The sequence below is a fragment of the Lytechinus variegatus genome, chromosome 15 (genome assembly GCF_018143015.1).
Source record: "Lytechinus variegatus isolate NC3 chromosome 15, Lvar_3.0, whole genome shotgun sequence".
NCBI classification, from domain to species: Eukaryota; Metazoa; Echinodermata; class Echinoidea; order Temnopleuroida; family Toxopneustidae; genus Lytechinus; species Lytechinus variegatus.
Window position 1 is genome coordinate 20,261,794 of NC_054754.1, and position 19,538 is coordinate 20,281,331.

General features: G+C 38.0%; 1 protein-coding gene across 1 annotated transcript; it reads right to left on the bottom strand.

Annotated features, from left to right (window-relative positions):
* Positions 1 to 430: 430 nt before the first annotated feature.
* On the bottom strand, positions 431 to 15,769 carry LOC121429069 (heparan sulfate 2-O-sulfotransferase 1-like; the record flags this gene model as incomplete). The annotated part of the gene is made up of 5 exons (XM_041625973.1): positions 431 to 1,394; positions 4,924 to 5,081; positions 11,336 to 11,433; positions 11,843 to 11,981; positions 15,678 to 15,769. Coding segments are annotated over 5 exons (738 nt in total), but the record flags the coding sequence as incomplete, so codon positions are not given.
* Between the last annotated feature and the right edge of the window lie 3,769 nt (positions 15,770 to 19,538).

Genomic DNA, 19,538 nt, shown 5'->3' on the forward strand with positions numbered 1-19,538 from the left:
GGTTTAAAGTCTTTGTCTTGACATTGAACATATTTGATCAATACTAGTAAATGGCAGATTGCATCAACATTTCAAATTCACTCTTTTATTACAATGACAAATTTGGCACAAATTATCCACATACTCGAATGCAGAGTATAAACTTTTCTGCTATGATTTACTCTTACAATTTCATAGAACATGTTTAAACACATCCAGGGCCCAGTCTTACAAAGAGTTACGATTGATCCGATCAATCGCAACTATGGACGGCCAGCAACGTCAACATCTTCTTTGCATGTATGTTCAAAATATTTTCTAGCTATGATGTATATTCATGCATTCATTGTTTTCTTGAACATTCACTGCGCTTCTCTTTGCAGACAAAGGGCATTGTGCAAATTTTTCGTAGAAAAAAATTGTGACACTAATGGATTTCCATGGAGTTACAATTGATCAGATTGATCCTACCTCTTGGTAAGACAGGGCCCAGGTGTGTTTCATGAAGTCATTTTTTAAGTTTTAAATGATTTAACATACAAGTGGACGTTGTAAAGCCACAACAAAAGCTCATTTTCCCAAGTATTTCAACTACCAGTGATATTTTTTTTCAAACATGTTTTCCAAATTGTGCAATTTTTTCTTGTTTTTACGATGCTAAAAAGATATATTTTGCTTTAAAAAATGTATGTGTACAGTATTTGTATTGATATATAATAAACTTAATTCAAATGTTAATGAATCAGAAATCCTTTTGTTTTGCCATAGTCCACGAAGACCTTGTCACATATTACCATTTAGGTAACAAATCCCTCTGAAAAACGAAGGCGTATACATGTATTTCAATATTCATTTTGTTTTAGATCCGTTCTAATATAGATTTTTTCAGATAATAAATTGAATTTTCTAACCATCTGACAATATTATTTGGACAGAGGCAAATAGTTATACAAAGACGGCAGGGATGACATTGGGTGACAGAGGTTTTACACAACTGAGCGATGTCACGATACACACATGCCATGTAAATTGTACTCCCATTGGTCATATATTTCAACAGTATATGCACACATAAATACATCCATCCAAATACATGTAGAATAGAATCGGGCTCCATGCGCTCCTTTTAATATAAAGAGTTCCTCATGATTCATACGTCGGCTTCTAACCATTCGAAGATCGTTTCCACGCTCGATTCGGTCGAATCTTTTCAAAAGAATATTGTTGTTTGACCATGCGCACTGACTGATCTTTATCGATGACAAGCGAGCGAGCCACGTTAGTTCTGAATGTCTCCAGCACAAATCTATAGAATTTATCTTCAATTTTCCACACTTCGCTATTCTTGAGTGTGTCCATTGTATAAGGCAAGGGATCTATCTTTTGAATTGTCTTGCGCAAGTGAGACTTTTCTCCTGTGAGATGAAAAGAAAACAAGAAAGTAATATATAATTAGCAATAAGGTGTGAATATGGATCAGTAAAACATGCGTATGAATAAGTAACAAATGATTTTTACAGATTATACAATTGATAAACTTGACAAAAAATTTCTTGGCTTCCTAATAAGAATGTAATGTATATAGAAAAATAAACTGTCATAAAGTTTATGTAAATTGTCTAAATAATATTACACTAATGTATATTTTGCAGTGATTGATGGAGGTTGTGTAGTCTGAAGGCACAGACCCTGATTGAAGCTTCGATCAACAAGTGGGTCTTCACACAAGACTAGCCCAAATCAAACTCAGTAGAGGGGCCTAATGTGCACAAGTCATTGGCAGGGACCTGAGGCTGCATATTCAGACCCCTTAACTCAAGTGAGGGCTTTGCACAGCAGTCTCGAGTTTGTAATAAAATGCATTCGTTATGGTATAAGTGGGATAGAGGAAAGACAATTCTTTGATAGCTTATTAGCTTGCAAATGCCTAGGGGCACATTGATTGGTGGGCGGACAGGGTGGGATATTGAAACCAAACTCACGTTTTGTTTTATTTTCTTACAGATCCCTAGGGGGACAAGCCTATCAATACATGGATCAATAGACAGGGGTTAGAAAGGGTCACCCTAAGAAAATGAAATAAAGGAGAATGGAGGAAAGAGGGATGGGGAAGACCAAGGGAGCTTGTAGAGACTTGAGAAATGAAAAAAGGGACATTGAAAGGGAGGCAAAGATGACCAAGCATTCATAAATAAGAAGTAGAAACTAGAATTTAATTCGTCATGCGGACGAATTAGGTGGTCTGTCATGATTTTTCATTCAGAGTCGGCTAGTGTATAAAATGAATAATTTAGATATGATTGATAATCTTGATTCTAGACATCCTAAGAATAAATTTTGACCATTGCTCAATGTGATTATTAATGTTTCCCATAAACTTTACACGTAAGCAATTTTGAGAATTACAATTCCAATATTGCAAGTGAAAAACGGGCATGATCCCGGCATCTGATCAAAAATGCAGGGCACAATACCGAAAGCCCAGAATCTCAGCTATAACATATTAAAAGCTCCGGCAAAACTGACAAGAAGAAATGGAGATATGGCTCACGAAATAGAGGAATGTCGAATCTAGTTTTGAGAAAAAGTCATGTCCCATAGAGATTACACACAAAATACATGTGATATGAAAAAAACAATTATAATCTGTTTTATCTTGCTAAATTTTAACTTTCATACCTTTTAATTATCATAAAGGGTCATGTAAGAGGTGGCAAAAAGAAAAAAAAATGAAAAAAAAATCATCTTTTCTACCCCAGGAATCGAACCTCCGCCCTCGAGAAAGCAAGTCAAATGCGTTATCCATTGAGCCACGATATTCCCCATAGAGATTACACGTAAGCAATTTTGAAAATTACAATTCCAATTTTGCAAGTGAAATACGGGCATGATCCCGGCATCTGATCCAAAAATGAAGGGCACACTTCCGATAGCCCAGAATCTCAGCTACAACATGTTAAAAGCTCAAGGAAAGCTGACAAGAAAAAATGGAGATATGGCTCACGAAATAGAGAAATGTCGAATCTAGTTTTGGGAAAAAGTCATGTCCCATAGAGATTACACGCAAAATGAGGAAAAATGACATGCCTCTTTTCATCGCTGTTTTACGCAATGATGCGTTCCTCAAAACGAATATTCATGTAACTGAGGAGAAAGAGTACCTTCTAAACTACAACATATCGAAATCTGGGCGAAAAATGATTTATATTCGAGAAGTTACAGCCAAATTTGCATAAATTTGATGACGTCATTTTTGAATAAATGAAATTTTTAGTTTGGGCGCCTATTTGATGACGTCACGAGATAATTTAGGGACAATGGTGACATGAAATCAAATTTACAACTCATAATCTATCGATATATGAAAAAAAAATTGGGGGTCAACGGACTATTTAAAGAGCTACAGTGAATTTGCAATAGGCATGTTTTTGCCCATATATGGCCTATAGTGAGAGCTCGCGCGCACACGTGCTGCAAAGTTTAACGGGTGTTAATTTCGTTATTAATGGTTGTAGAAGGTTGATCAAGGTATCAAATTGCTCAGAATTTTATTAGCAATGCAATGATATTAAAAGAAACGGTTTTTCTGCGTTGTGTTAAGGTGTAACGCGCGGAAACGCGCGCGCATATGTGCGCGCGCGCAAATTTTTGAAATGCTTAAAATGACCTGAAACGTACCCAAAAAATTTTATAGGTCATTTGGACGATTTTTTTACCTTTGACGCGCGCGTACGCGCGCGTCATGACCTCTACATGACCTTTGATGACATTGGCATTTGACCCCTGACATGAAGTTAATGTCATGTAAATATTGTTAATTTTTGATAATTGATAATGAAGATATGATCAAATGAAGAATTTTACAAAATGGCGCGTAGATGACGTCATCATGACCATATGACCTTGAAAAGCTTATTTTGCCGTCTCTATGATAGATTCTATATATGACAAAAAAATCAGCAAAATTGATTCAGCCAATTTCGAGAAAAGTTGGCGACAAAAAATAGGTACAATGAATAAAGATAGGAAGAAAGAAATAAAGAAAATTCTGACGAAATCAATAGGTGATCTGTCATAGACAGACCACCTAAATATGGAAAAGGAAAGAGAGAAACGGAGAGAAGAGGGGGAAAGAGAAGGGGAGGGAAAGAGAGGGGAGAGGGAAAGTGAGAGGGGAGAAGGAAAGAGAATGGTGCTGGAGAAAAGGAAAGAGAGAGATAAGAAAGACAAAGATAGACAGACTTAAAGGAGAGAAAAAAAGAAAAACAAATGGTTCAGGAGGAAAATTTGAAGGAGGGGAGGGACAATATGTCTTTACAAGAGCCTTTCTTTAAAGCTAACACTCATAACTTAAATAAGAGCACTTCGCTTTGAAATGACAGCAAAAACCACAAACCCACCAAGTTAATGCAAACAGTGATAAATACATTGGAGATACACATGATTCATCCCTGAATTGTCAAAATGCCCCCAGAATATAGTGTTCTATACAAATGTTAATTTGAAATTGATTGAAAGGCACAGAGGGGGGGGGGGAAGAGGCCTCTGCTCCCTTCAGAGTGTTACTGAATGAAAGGCCACTTTTTGCTTCCACGATGAACGACATATTCAAGAACATAGAAAATGTATTGACAAATGTCCTTCATGACAAGGAACAACGAAGTAGTCTTTGTCAAAAATCAGTGAATAAAAACAGCGATTTCATTCTGGTATCTGGAAAAAAAAGAATATTTTTACAATTTGTTGTCAGTTTGTTGTCGTTTCCTAATTTTTTGACAAAGACCTCCAACTGTTCATTGTCATTTGACGGACGTTTTCAATACATATTTACCTTTTTCTTGGATACGTTGGGAGTCGTAGACGGAAAAACTCCCAAATATCTTAAGAACAACCCCTCAACAAAACATTCTTCCCCCTTACAGCTAGAAGAATGCAAATACAAACCTTTCTTAAAAAGATGAAGGGCTCCTTTAAAAAATGAGGGAAGGGATGCTTCGAGCAGTGCCACAAACTCCTCCATGTGTTCCGTCACTCCGACCAAGAAGTATTTATTGACGACGTTGAACTTGGCTTGTTCCAGCGCCCATCTGCTCCCCGGTTTCCTGCACAAAGGAATCGTATCAATCAAAAGAAAAAAAAAATAATAAGATGGATGTGTGAGCAGCAAAAGGTTGCAATTTGCCCTTCTGCTGACTGAATTTCTCCCCCCCCCCCCCCCGCCTATGACGTTTTGGGCAAGCCCACTTGATGGTTGCACATAATAACCAAAAGTAAAGTTTGCAATACATCAAGCAGCTTGTATTTGTATTCACCATTCACATTATGGGAAAATGCTAAGTGACAAAATAGCCTACAGTAGCTTTCAGAATGAGCTCCTGTTATCAATGATTACCCCACCCCCCTTGTCTTTTTTCTGTCAAAGTATAGCTTTGTCCTGTCCCAATATATGAAAAGATGTAATCATTCATTTATTCATGTGATTATTTATGGCTGAAGGTTCTTGCCTACCCATTAAAGGGCATGTAATTACAGGCACTTCCATTTATAGACACACAGCACACAAGGACGACCTCTACTAGCCCAAGTTTTCAAATCTGGGCCTTTTAAGCCAGGGTTTAATATACCAAAACCAAATTCTCCCCAAAAAATTGATCCTATTCTGCCTGAATATTACCTCCTCACATTCGGGGAGGGAGATTAGAATAATCCAGAATCCGCCGGAATACGTATATTCAGACGGGTTCCTGGCTGATTCGGTTCCCGTGTAACTGACTCGGTGGGTTAATCAAGAGATTACAATTTTACATCGAATTGGAAATGTCACAATCACATTTGATATGCTTTAAAATGCCTCTCGTGAGATTTATCTTCAATCTACCACAACCCACGAGAGCAATGAAAAACAGCTTAATTCTCCAAATATCCACCCCTCCTTAAATCCACCCATCTCAGCTCCACCCGCAGGGGTGCAACCCCACCCCCCATGGGTACAACACCAACCCCCTCTAATCACAAACAGCTCCCAAGACTGGTAAACTGACCTATTATTAAGGTCATGGACTGAGAGTTCAAATATAATGCTAGTCTTGATATTCAACCTTCTTTAACTCTTTGTCCTCGATCTATTAAACCAAGGGTTTCAAAGACCGGGTTCAAGGAAGGTACATGTAAAGGCAATCATAAAATTATGGTAATTTGCTTTCAAAGAGGAATGAGAAAAGTGAATGAAAAGAACTATAAAACAAAACCTGAGGGCCTATACATTAATGATATTTATTTATATTATTTCATTTTTTTCAGTTCTTACCTAAACTGAGTTCCTCAACTATAGGCCTACACCTTCCCCTATAAAAATCTTGAACAAACTTGAAGTATCGATGACCACATGAGTATGCGGGGATCAAACCAGTCTACACTCATCCCTCCCTCGTGCCATTCAAGTGACTGAAATACCATATCTATTTCAAGATTAATAAACAGTCTGAATAGAGTAGACTATATTCAAAACATTCTTGACTTCAAAACTTAGATCTGACCTTCAGATGGCAAGAGCTGATGATTATTGCCATCTCCAAACCATTTAGTATTTAACAGTAGAAGAAAGAAAAGAATATTGACTTGACCATGAGGGAGTGAAGACTGTTACTCTTATCAGGGATATGCAACAAGGTTTCAATCCCAGTTCTCACTCACTAAAGTAGTTCACTCTAGGCGGTGCTGCGCCATCCCGAGTTTGCCCAATCTCAAGATTTTAGCCCAATTGGCCCTCTTCGCGATTAATCTCAAGATTCAAGAAACCCCATCTCCACCATCGCAAGAAGAGTGATACCTGCTCAAGCGAGGCATCGATGCATTATGGTCTGACGCCGTTGGAAAATCCTAGGTACGCCACTGTAAACCGTGGTCGAAGTTAAACCTGACTTCAGAATACGGACCACAGGGTTGACTATCTTTCTTTTTTGTTTTGCTTTGTTCTGTTTCAGAATGTCTTTCTTAACACTATTTGCTAGGCCAGGGTTAACATCTTACCCCGGACTATCCCACAGCTCATGAGAATTGATGAATTTGCAACACAGCACATGTTACACGCAAATTTTCGACTTCTGTGATAAGCTCGTGCTTTGCCCCACTTTTCTTTAGCCCGGTTTGGTTTCAGACTACAACTCTTAGCACTGGCTGCCCGGCTAGTGCCATAATAAACATGGGGGGGGGGCCTCTTCCATTGACTAGTAGATACCATGTGTGACCAAAAAAAACACATAAAGAGGATCTCTTTTTCAAGATAGGGCACGTTACGTTTGTAACATAATAAGGGTGTCAAAAACACTAAAATAATGAAAAAAAGTATATATTTTTCTCGGAAAACTAAGATTATGTTTCCAATACTTGTTAAGGGTTGGGTTTCACACGCCAATACTGGTAAAGGGGTGTATTTTCAGAACATGGAAAATACTTGTTTAGGCCGGGTGCCTTTCAAAACCACATGGTCAAGCTTGGTATACACTCATCAATGGAAGTGGCCTAATACGCCAGCTAACCCCGCTTTTTAGTACGGCCAGGGAGTAGCCTGCAATGCATTATTATTGACTGTAGTAGCACACTTTGGTCATAGCATACATGCCCTACTGACTTGGTATACAAAGTAATGTTAAACTTTGTTATATGATGTCTGAACAAGCCTCTAAATATCTTGTAGTGTGAAAGGCCCCAGTGTGACCAGACTGCCTTCTACCATCCAGGAATTCCAGAGTATCCTTTTAATACACCAACTGAAAGATATTGTCATCAATCAGTTTTGAGAGACAATTTCACAATAAGGTTATGATTATTGGTTTAGGGTTCGCTGCTCTAGCCCCCCCCAAAAAAAAAAACAGATATTGATATATTTCATTGTATTGTAATGTTTTTCAAACATCAGTATTTAACTGAATTTTCTTGAATACCTAGCAGATTTGTCATTTTCTCCCACCAAATTTGATTTTAAAAATGAAGTAAAAAATTTCATTAAAGCTTCATTGATCTGATGCTGCACAGTGGCTGATGAGCCCAGGATCAATTGAGAAAATGAATTTCAGGAGTGTGTCTATTTTAGATTTCTTTTTCAAACATTAAAATCTGGATCTTCATATTCTTAAAAGATACCTAACTTTTAAAAGCTAAACTCCGGTAATTACTGTGAAAAGGTATCACTGTCGTTTTTCAGCAACTTTACTAAAACCGGCATATGCCCAGCTGGCCTCCAAAACACAATTTTGAGATGTTTGGCAGAAAAGTAATTTTGGCTCAAAACACACCAATCAATCCTCAAATTGGTATTATATTGACTCTCTTCAATACACAATCTGACATTTTTACTGCATTTTTGCAATTTAGTGCATAAGGTTTATGGAGTGCACTACTTATGAGTTCAGCTATATTGGTTTTTGGTTTTGCTATAAATACACAGATCAAATGACTCCAAGATGTTTATTCCCCTAGATGGTACACTTGGAAGAGTAAGTTGAACTCTAACCCTCTGAGGACTGGGCAGAGCTAAGCAATCTATGATCAAAGAGAAAGTGGGGAACTGGAAACTGAAAGGATCAAGACACTGATGCGGTATGGGCAATTCTGGAGAAAATCATGTATAAATCAAACTTAAAAACAATCAACTGATTGCTTGACCCACCATATCATGGGTGTGTTCAATGACGGTTTCCAAATTTAAGTGGCAACATGATTAAAAACGTGATTACAAAATGCGGATATAATGAGAAACAAAGGACATGTTCAATGCCCTTCCTACCCGGTCGTAAAGTTAACATCTCTCAAATCATGATTCGGAAGAAAATTTCAACATAAAAAACATGCGTTTGTAAAAGCGATTAGCTCAAAGAAATTCAGCATCGCGAATGCGACAATAAACACTATTGAGTTTTGAAACGTCTTTTAATTTGCTCTCGCAGCAGATTCCTGAACACCTACACAAGCAATTGCCAGAATTGACCTTTCTTGTGATGGTTAAAACTAGCGATAAATTTAAAGACGATCAACAAATAATCAGTTACATATTTTCGACACTGAACAGTGCACCGCTGATAGTGTTTGTGTTCTGTGTTTTGTAATTGAGTTTTCAATCATGATTCATGTTGCTGTTTAAAATTTGAAAATCGACACTGAACACACCCATATTCAGAAATCTGCAGGCCCATATAATTGCTAAGCTTTATATTACAGGGCACAAGAACTGAACTGTAACTTTAAGGCTCAGATACTCCCTTCGTTCCTTTCATCCATGTCTGTTTTTAATCCAATCAGCCCTCTTGTGCCAGCTGATCAATAAAAGTTTGCCCGTAAGCCATTTGTTACCTGCACCGTATAATAGATACATGTACGTGTACCAACATGGCTACTCTATCACTTTGGCAGGAAGAGTGAGACACTAAAGGATGGTTTCAAAGTACTTTCCATCTTATATTTCTCTTTCAATCTACCAATTCATCCGTCTATTTGTCCATCTATCTATCTATATATCCATCTATCTCTATCTCTCTTTCAAACTATCCATCTACCTATCTATCTATATATCTATCTACCTATCTATCTATCTATCTATCTATCTATCTATCTTACTATCTATCTATATATCCAGCTATCTCTCTTACAAACTATCCATCTACCTATCTATCAATCTATCCATCTATATCTTTCATACATGTATATCCATCCATCTACATGTATTTATCTATCTATCCATCCATCTACTCTCTCTTCATCCATTCTGTCATTATCTACCAAGTTGTATACCTATTCATCTATTCTGCCACGTGTTCTAACTAGATTCAATGGCACCATGTGACGATACCCACAGTTTTTTTTTAACAGAGACCTCATAATCAATTTCCATCACATATTCATCATCTAAAAATGGCATGAAACCTTCAGCCTCTCCTGTGAAATCAATATATACGTAGTACTTTCGGGATGAGCATTGCGGACATCTTGCAGTAAAAAGCTTTGCCTCCAAGTCACATTCCTGAAGGAATATCAATCACACGCCATACTTTGAATCTTACATCAAGAGCTATCACTTTAATTCCTTCAAATCAATATCTATTTGCATAAAAGTATAACATCCAGAATCAAAACCACAAACCTCTCTCATCCTGTGGGTGCATGTATGTGTGTCTATCTTTCTTCTTTTCCACCTTCTCTCCCTCGTTCTTTCTCTTTCTTCTCCGTCTGTCTCTCCTTCTCTGAATGCATGTCCCCCCTCGCCCCTGTCTGCCTGTCCACCCCCCCCCCCCATGTTCAGGTCTGTCTATCTCTCTCTCTCTTGCTGTCTCTTCCTCAGTCTTACATTCATAGCATTCTCATCATTATCTCAGTCAACTTTCTGACCATCCATCTAATTAAATATGATTGAATGAGATTAATTATACAAATCAAATGTATGACTGATTACATTGGTATTAATAGTTACAGTACCCCAATCCATCTTTCAATCAACCCTTCTAATGATATTGATCTTTGAACTAATGGATCGTTGTTGTCAACCAATCATTCTGGCTAAGTTTTCCATGCCAGGCATTTTCACTTTTCATTCCATTTTCATCTCTTTATAACTTCATTCCATCTCTCAATCAGTCCTTCAATTGATATCGATCGTCGAGCTAATGGGTCGGCGTCATCAACTGATCATCCTGGCTCTGTCTTCTGTGTCAGCACCAGGTAAATTGCCAATCCGTCCACTGCCAACTCTTCCACTCATCACATTGTCTCCATTCATAGTCTAATGCCATTCTGTGCATCTATTTGTCTAACAATCATTTGGTCAATTAATCACTTCATCAAATCAACAGTTTGTCTATGACCATTTTGTCTCATAACCAGTTGGTCCAATACTCATTTTCTTTTTATCCATTTCACCCAATTAAGGTGACAAATTGAATGATTGGGAATCTTTTCTTGTGGTTAATGATATGCACCAGATTTTCATTGGTGTTGATGTAGTCATGGTCATTCATAAAGTTCCCCTTGATAATAGCTGGATTTATAAACCGCTTCTTGCCTGAGGATACAAAGCGCTGCTATTATTACCCCGGCTTTAGCTCGAGCTGCCATCACCGGCGCTCAGTGCATTCAAGGAAATAATCCTGCCGGGTACCCATTCACCTCACCTGGGTTGAGTGCAGCACAATGTGGATAAATTTCTTGCTGAAGGAAAACACGCCATGGCTAGGATTCGAACCCAGGACCCTCTGTTCTAAAGGCGAGAGTCAGAACCACTAGACCACAAGGCGCCCACCAGGTACGATGTACTTAAATGTTGGACAATACCCACTGAAGAGACATTACCCTTTCCACCGTTTCTTACCAGCATTCTGGGTTGTGTCCGCAGAAGAAAGGGACCTGTATCCACATCCTCTCCGGGGCGCAGTCAAACCCTTGTCTTAAAACACATTCATCAAGCGTCTGCAGAGGAAGTGAAAATCAAACTTAAAGGTAAAAAGAAAAATAGTTGCAGCAAACAAGTGTTTCACAAGAAAGTCACCCCTTCCGCTTTGACCATCCTCCTCCCTCAACCATTCTTCCTACTCTCCTCCATCACTTGGTTCTACTATCTTTCCTTGCTCATCCCCTTCCTCTCTGACCAGCCACCTTGAACTCAGGCGCCCTTCTCAAAACATAAAGGTCAACACCCCTCTCCAACATACATTATAACCATACCAACATACTTAATTCGCCATTTGGTCCACCGTGTTTCCAAACCCAACATCATGATCAAAACCTCAGTCTTCTTAAAAATTTTAGATAATCCTTTTTTATATTACCTATGCTACCTCTACAAATCTTACTTTCATAAAAGGGATTGTGAGCTCACCTCATTACTCCTTGCTCTATGCCTTGATAAACTTGGTCTGAAATTATCCCCGTGTCTCAGAAAGTAGTAGTAGGAGATAAACCTGTCTAGCGGTGACCGCACCATGTTGATGTAAATGGGATTTATATGCGAGCCAAATCTGGAATGGCAAAGGGAAGTAAACACCATATATACAATAATCAATGCTAATTATCATTATATTCCAGACCTGCCAACCTCTGGGAATGAAAAATTGTATTCTGTGATAAAAAAAAACTGTATTTTTCCCACAAAAAATGTATTTCATTATAAAATGCGTGGCGCGCAAGCTTATTGGGGTGCTCAAGCTGCATGCAAGCTAAAATGCGCACTGCTCTTGCAGATAAAAAAAAGGTTGAAACATGTGTATATCTCACCCTGGTTTTAACAAAATGATTGAAAAAAGTCACCTGAAATTACATTGATCCAATAACTATATTTTTGTAAGTTTTATGAAAAAGACATATAAAGATGATTTTTCTCAATAAATTATGATTTTGCAAAAAAAAAACAATTTTTTTTTCTAATTTACAAAATCATATTTTTAAAAGAAAAAATGTGTTGTCGTATTTTGGTTGCTAAAACGTCCTAAATACGCCAAAACATACTGGTTGGCAGCTCTGATATTCCACATTTAAAGCTACTCTCTGATTGATTTAGAATGGATTGTATGATGATTTCAAACACAAGATGATGTTCTGCACTTCACTCACCTTCAAGATGAGTTTGATCTGCAATCACAACGAATCATACATTGCATTATAATCTAGACAAGGCATAAGCGATGTTGTGTCTCGCCCACTTGTGAAAGTTTTAAACCAGAAGTATCGAGATTTGTGAGGGCAAGCAACAGAAATATATCAAAAGTTTATTGTGAAACAACTGGGATGGAATAACATTTGTCATGATGAGAGTCTTGCATGTAAACTTTAATGTTAACCTCAAAATTACCTTTCACCTTTACCATGTCACCTCTGAACAAAATAACATGCAGGTTTATTAGGTACAGCTACAACCACAAGTTTGGTTCAAAAGTGACTTACCGTTGCAGAGTTAGGTCATAACAATGACCTCAAAATGACATTTGACCTTATCATGTGACCTTCGACTGCAGCATTACATGCAGGTCCTCTAACTATATCTACCATCCAAGTTTGGTTGAAAAGTGACTTATGGTTGTGAAGTTATAGATCTTGCATGCAAACTTTAACGTTGACCTGAAAATTACCTTTGACCTTTAATACCATGTGACCTCTGACTGAAACATAAACGAAGGTCTTCTAAGTGACTAACAGTTGCAGAGTTATGTGTCATAGGGGGTGTTGCAAGAAAATATTTGCTATCAATCGCAACTATTCTGTTGTAATTTTACAATCAATAGATCAATTTTATCCATAGCAAATCAGATTACGCTCCTTGTTGCAAGAATCAATTTAGCAATCCATCAAATATTACAATTTATTGCAAGACATACAATTGATTTAAAGACCGAAAATAGGCAATTGATCGCAAGTTTCATGCTACACCCTAATAATTTTTGTGACAGGCGGACGGACGACATTTGGATCCCATAGTCTTGCCTTCACCTCTGGTTGGGCGAGACAAAAAGGTGTACTATATTCAGTGAGAGTATGTTGCTTTATATACTACCTCAGATAAAACTTTGATGCTCTGTGTACCATCTTAGATTAAAGTTTAGGGTAACCCTACCTCCCCCCCCAAAAAAAAATAAATGAATGAATGAATAAATTAAATAAATAAATAAGTAAATAAATGAATAAACAAATAAATAAAAGAACAAATAAATAAATAAATAAAAGAATGAATAAATAATTAAAAGAAAAAAAAAATAAATAAATAAATAAAAGAATGAATGAATGAATGAATAAATAAATAAATAAATAAATACAAGAATGAATGAATAAAAATTAAATAAACAAATAAATAAATAAACAAAAAGCTAAATTAATGAATTAGTAAATGAATAAACAAAATAAACAGCAAAACGACTGAATAATTCATCAAAGCAAAGGCCTGGTCACACCGCCTGAGCATTGTTGGAGCGGTCATGGAGCGGTAGGGAAAGAGGGTCGAATTTCGCTCTCAAAATTGGGGGAAAATCGAAAACAAAAATCGAAAACAAAAAAAGACAATCGAAATCGAAAAATGGTAAACGGTAGCGAGCGGTGATGATTTTTTTCTCTCCGCTCCACGACCACTCCAACAACGCTCGGGCGGTGTGACCATGCCTTAATGAATGAAATAAAAACAAACAATACATTTTTAAATGTCAGATCTTACTCTTCAATCCAGGTACTCCATTCATTTTGTTAATATTGCGCTAGAATGATATCAAGCAAACTGATGCATGGAGACCGACATAATGTATCCTGTCAGTATGCAGCTTTACTACATGTACTTCATTTCATTTTACCGTTCAGTTTGAGAAAGATATGAATGTCAATTTTCCATGTAGGAAGCATCAACATATCTCCCTCTTCTGATAAATCTGGATTTTGTTTTCATTATTATCCAGTCAGCCTCTATCTCTTGAATTTAATTCAATTCAGAAACACCAGTATATTGATCAGTGTAAGGTATAATCATCGAGATATCTCCTTTGACATAGTATAACCCTCCAGATGTCCACCAAATCCATTATTGGCTAGCCGAGAATAGGCATATCACCGCAAACAGCTCATCCTCGGATTAAAATTACGAAGCCAAGATAGGAAGACGATGGCAAAGGGTGGTTTCAGACCGCCTCAAAGTTCGTCAGTTCCAGGTATTTTCTGATCGGGAAATTTACCCGATCAGAAAATACCAGGTAATATTGGCAATGTGAAAGCAGATTACGCGTTATCTCCCCGAAAGAAAATACCCACTAAATAGTAGGTACTTGGCGAAATTACGAGAACTTTCGCGGGGATTTTCCCAAGGTCGCAGGTATTTTGGCAATGTGAAAGCAATTTACGGGACCTTTTAGCACAGCGTGTAGTTGGGCGCGGGTGCCGTGGGTGGCTGCTGAGCTAGTGATTTTGAATCTCGCGCCTTGCCTGCTTATCAGACCATACTGCATGTGTTCGTAACTTCGGGATCTTATCCCGAAGGGTATGTTTCGGGGCGTTGTGAATGCAGGAATAATTAATGGGTATTTTTTAGCCTAAAAAAGTTCTCGTAATCTAACAGGGATTCTTATGATCGAGGCGGTTTGAAACCACCTAGTGATTTCATCCACCATTGCGACTGAAATGCACGAATCTGATTTGCTGTTTGGTAGGTTTGTTTGTGGACATAACTGATAGAAAATTTGTGAAAATGCCATGCACCTAGAAAGATATCAATGGAGCCTGCTTGTGCTCATGAGAGATGGATTAGTGCATGGTTGAAGGAAAGTTGAACAACCATTTGAAGTTCATTTAAAGAGAATGTTTCTCATTTTCCCTAAGAGATATATGAACAGGAAAACAATAAACATGACAGTTAAACTATTAGAAATTTGAACAACAATATCAACAGAGTCTGAGAAAATATATCTGAATCGTAAATTGCCATGTTTACATATCCCCAAGTCAAACTAGAGATGAAATATGATTTTTACAGATTAAAATTTTGTCCGCAATCATTAAAAGCATCATTTATGATTTGTCAAAATTTGATTAGGGTTTCAGGATGTTAAGGAGTGAAATTGTCTAGTCATTCTAAGTCCTGATTAATTTACAAACAGCTCTATGAAACAGCCTCCAGCACTGGTAATAATCCACACTTGTATCAATAAATGGTTCACATCCATGCCATGGTGATATGTCAGACTTACCTTGGAAAATCTAGGTATGCAAAATGTCCATGGAAGAAACCAGGTTGCTTGATTGACCAGTTGGAGATATTTCTCACGATGCCGATCTGAAAAAAATAGAAAGGGAAAAATAGTTCAAAATCAAAACAAACAAAGGAGGATTAAAAAAGGAATAAAAAATATCAATGAACATAAGGAAAATAATAAGGAAATTGAACTGATGTTATAACAAGTTGTACAAGTGAATAAAAAAATCGGAGGATCCAAAATCTTTGCCTCCAAATTTCATGCATAGCATTCATAATTTTCACCAAAACATGTAAATTCCCTTCGTTTTTAATACGTAATTTAAAGACGACTCCCAGTTGTGGTAAAAATCGCAAAAATGGTTTGAACAGAATTAAAGCAAATGACAAGTGTTTGTAGAAATTTACCAGAATTTACCCAACAGAGCTCTGTAAAGTCTCTCTTGGACACCGTTCTCACTACCATCCTAAAACTAGTTTACTGGAAACTAGTTTAGTGGAAACTTGTTTAATGTCTAATGAGAGTGGTCAAAGCGGTCTTTGAAGTGATCTTCCAAACCAGTTCAAAAAACCACCTTGCGATGTAGTTTTGAAGATCGCTTTGCCTTGTTTAACTTGTTTTTAGCGTGATGACGCAACGTTCTTCAGAAGTGATCTTCGCACATTTCGAGCGCTCTACTCCACACGCTGTGGTTTCAAATTTCGCGTGAAACATGTCCACCCCACTGAGAGTGTTCCCATAGCAACAAGACCACTTTACGTGAAGTGGTTTGGAAAACCACTTTCGGCTGATCAAATGGGAACACTAGCAAAGCGATCTTCCAAACTGGTTTCCTGAACCGGTTTCCAGTAAACCAGTTTTAGAAAGTATAATGAGAACGGTGTCCATCTATCTCTCTCCTTTTCTTGAGACAGTGTGTAGCCTAACCATGAGTCAGTCACTCACATTAGTGATGCTATATGTGCATGCATGTCATTTTCAGAACCAGTGGAGCATCAAAAATGCAATTGCGCGGGGAGAAGTTACCTCCCTTCTCGAAAGAAAGCTCCCTGAAGCGTAGCTAATATGTATGGATTTTTAATGATAACCACTTACGGAGGATGCTAAAGCATTCTCGTACGAAGGATGTTTTTCTTCTTTTTATTCATAGAATAAAAGGCAACATTCAACTGTTACCCAGAGTTGTGGGGGCGGGGGGTCAGCCATTTACAGACATTAATTTTAATTGCCCACTCTTGTATCATGTCTTCCTCTTAACTTCAATTTATACCCCCTCCCATTGTTTCTGATTTTTATTCATAGGAGAATAAGAGGGCAATACTCAATCCAAGTGTTCACACTGACTTTCACTTAAGAGCTGTGCTGGGGTGAGGGGGTGGAGGTGAGCCAATAGACATATCAGTTCAACTGTTAACTCTTGTATCCTTTTTTATTCAATTACTTTTTAACCGATGTCTTTAGAGCAGTGTCAGATTCATCTCTGAATAAAAGAGGGGAGGGGGCATCCCTTTAAAATGCTACATGCCACCCAACAACATCCCCCCCAGAAAAATCATTTCTCCTGATGAAAAATGAAAAAAAAGGAATAACGAGATCAGTTGAACGAGATATAACATATTCCTGATCCCATCATTTCATCTTTCAAAAAACGTGTTTGTCCCTTTACCAGATAATCCTGAAGATATGTGTTTAATTTATTTTGCAAGAAGAGATAAATAATTTTAGATTAAATAGAGTAGCTTAATGGGTATAAATAGAAGGAAAGAGTAGAGAATTTTGAAACGATCCATATATACAGTACATACAGACCTCTCAATTTACAGATTTCATGTCGTACATCAAATCTAAAATCTGTACATACATGTATGCATAGAAATGGAAATTACACAAGCAGAATCAAATGAGTTAATTCCAGACACAAATATTGAAGGTTCAATGTCTATTTTCTCCTGGGGTACAAGTAAAAGGTTTGACCTATAATAGCAGACAGACCGACATTTGCTAAAAAAAACTCAGCATTTATTAAGGCGTCTGCACAGGGTAATTCAAGTGTCACTTTTGGGACCCCTCATCAAATTTTTATTGATCGATTTCATGGCTGGGGGGCTGAAAGTTAAGAGAAGCTCTGCCACCCTCCTGAGGTTTGAAGGAGAAATGGAAATGTCAAGAAAATACATGACGTTGCGAGAAGAAAAAATTTTCCCCCTCCCCTTCGTTCCTCTCAAGAAAGAAAAACAATTGATGCTAATGTGCTTATGTACATAAATATAGGCTGCGGTCGGTGATCTTCACTCCCCGCCCCTCTCCCCATGAAAAGACAACTTGTTGCCCTCAGAGCCCCAAAAGGTCTAGGCAAGTACGTACTCACACAGCAAAAATCGAAATGTTAATAATATAAATTAATTGGTACAGAGTGCATCTCCTATTACTGTAATATGAAAGGGAGGGGCATAAGGCCATTCATCCCCCACCCCCATTCTAGAAAATCTGTTGCCCACCGAGACCCTAAAAGCAAGAAAGAAAAACGCAGGCCTACGGAAAATCAATAAGGTTTCTCATGTAAACATAGAACATTCTCCCTTCTTGACCCTCCCTACATGTATGTTGAAAGGAAAATGAAATGAAGGCAATCAATGACATTGCCAGAGGGAATATGAGTTGCACTTGATGGTTAAACCCCCTCACTACCCCCATACACAATGCCCAAGATGAATTCAAATTGGGACACAATCTCGAGATTTCAGCCCGATAGGCCCTCTTCGGGACTTATCTCGAGATTTAAGAAACCCAGTCTCTACCATCGCGTGAAGAGCGATTCCTGCTCGAGCATCAATGCATAATGGTCTAACGCCGTGATAAAATAATCCCCAGAGCACAAGCAACTGTGAATTGATGGGATAATTCATAAAATAACGCACAAAACATCGATGCATTATGGTCTAACGCTGTGATAAAATAATCTCGAGTGCGTAAGCAAGTGCGAATTAGTGGGATTGTTCGTAAAATAGCATGCTATTTTGCAAATAATCCCAAGTTGACTTGGGATTGCCATCTCGAGTTTAATCCTACGAACTAGCTGATAATTACATCTCCCATTACAAATAATCTTGAGATTGTTCAGAACGGGATAATTAGCCGGATCAGAAAAAGCGTGCTGATTTGAAAACTCGGGCTGGTGCAGACGACCCTATATAGGGTATTTCCATCTGCAGAGAGCCGTGGTGTAGTGGTTCTGACTCTCACCTTGTAAACAGAGGATCGAGTATTTGAATCCTACCGCATTCTAGCATCCCTTAGCAAGGTCTTAATCGAAACTTTGCCACTCTCGAGACCTAGGTGCAAAATGGGTACCCGGTAGGATGTACAAGTCATTGTAGCTTGTCCAGTATTGTGTGCGTCTTAACAGCGACCGACTGGAATACTCCCCAGGGAAAGGAGGATGTGCATACATGTGGGAATGACTGTTTGAATTCAATGATCAGGGTGATAATTACAAGTGTTTGGACACGTCGTTCCGATGCATTAAGTGCTATATGGGGAGCAGCGTAGCTCATGCAGTCGGTTAAAACGCAGATTTGGATAAGATTGTAGATCTCTGCGTGAGGGGTTCGAGTCCTGCTCCTGCCAAAACGTGTCAAACAAAAAAATCTGATGCTATAGCGTTGTGTGTAAGCATGCCTCACCACTGTATTCAGTGCAGGTGTGAATACAGTTGGAGAACACTCCGTTCTTCGGAAAGGACGCAAATATTGGTCCCGTGTAAAGAATAGTCACGACCTATGTACGCTCAAACCAACACACTATTCGTCAAAGAGTAGGGTGTTCACCCTGGTCCAGGAAAAAATCTTCAGGTCG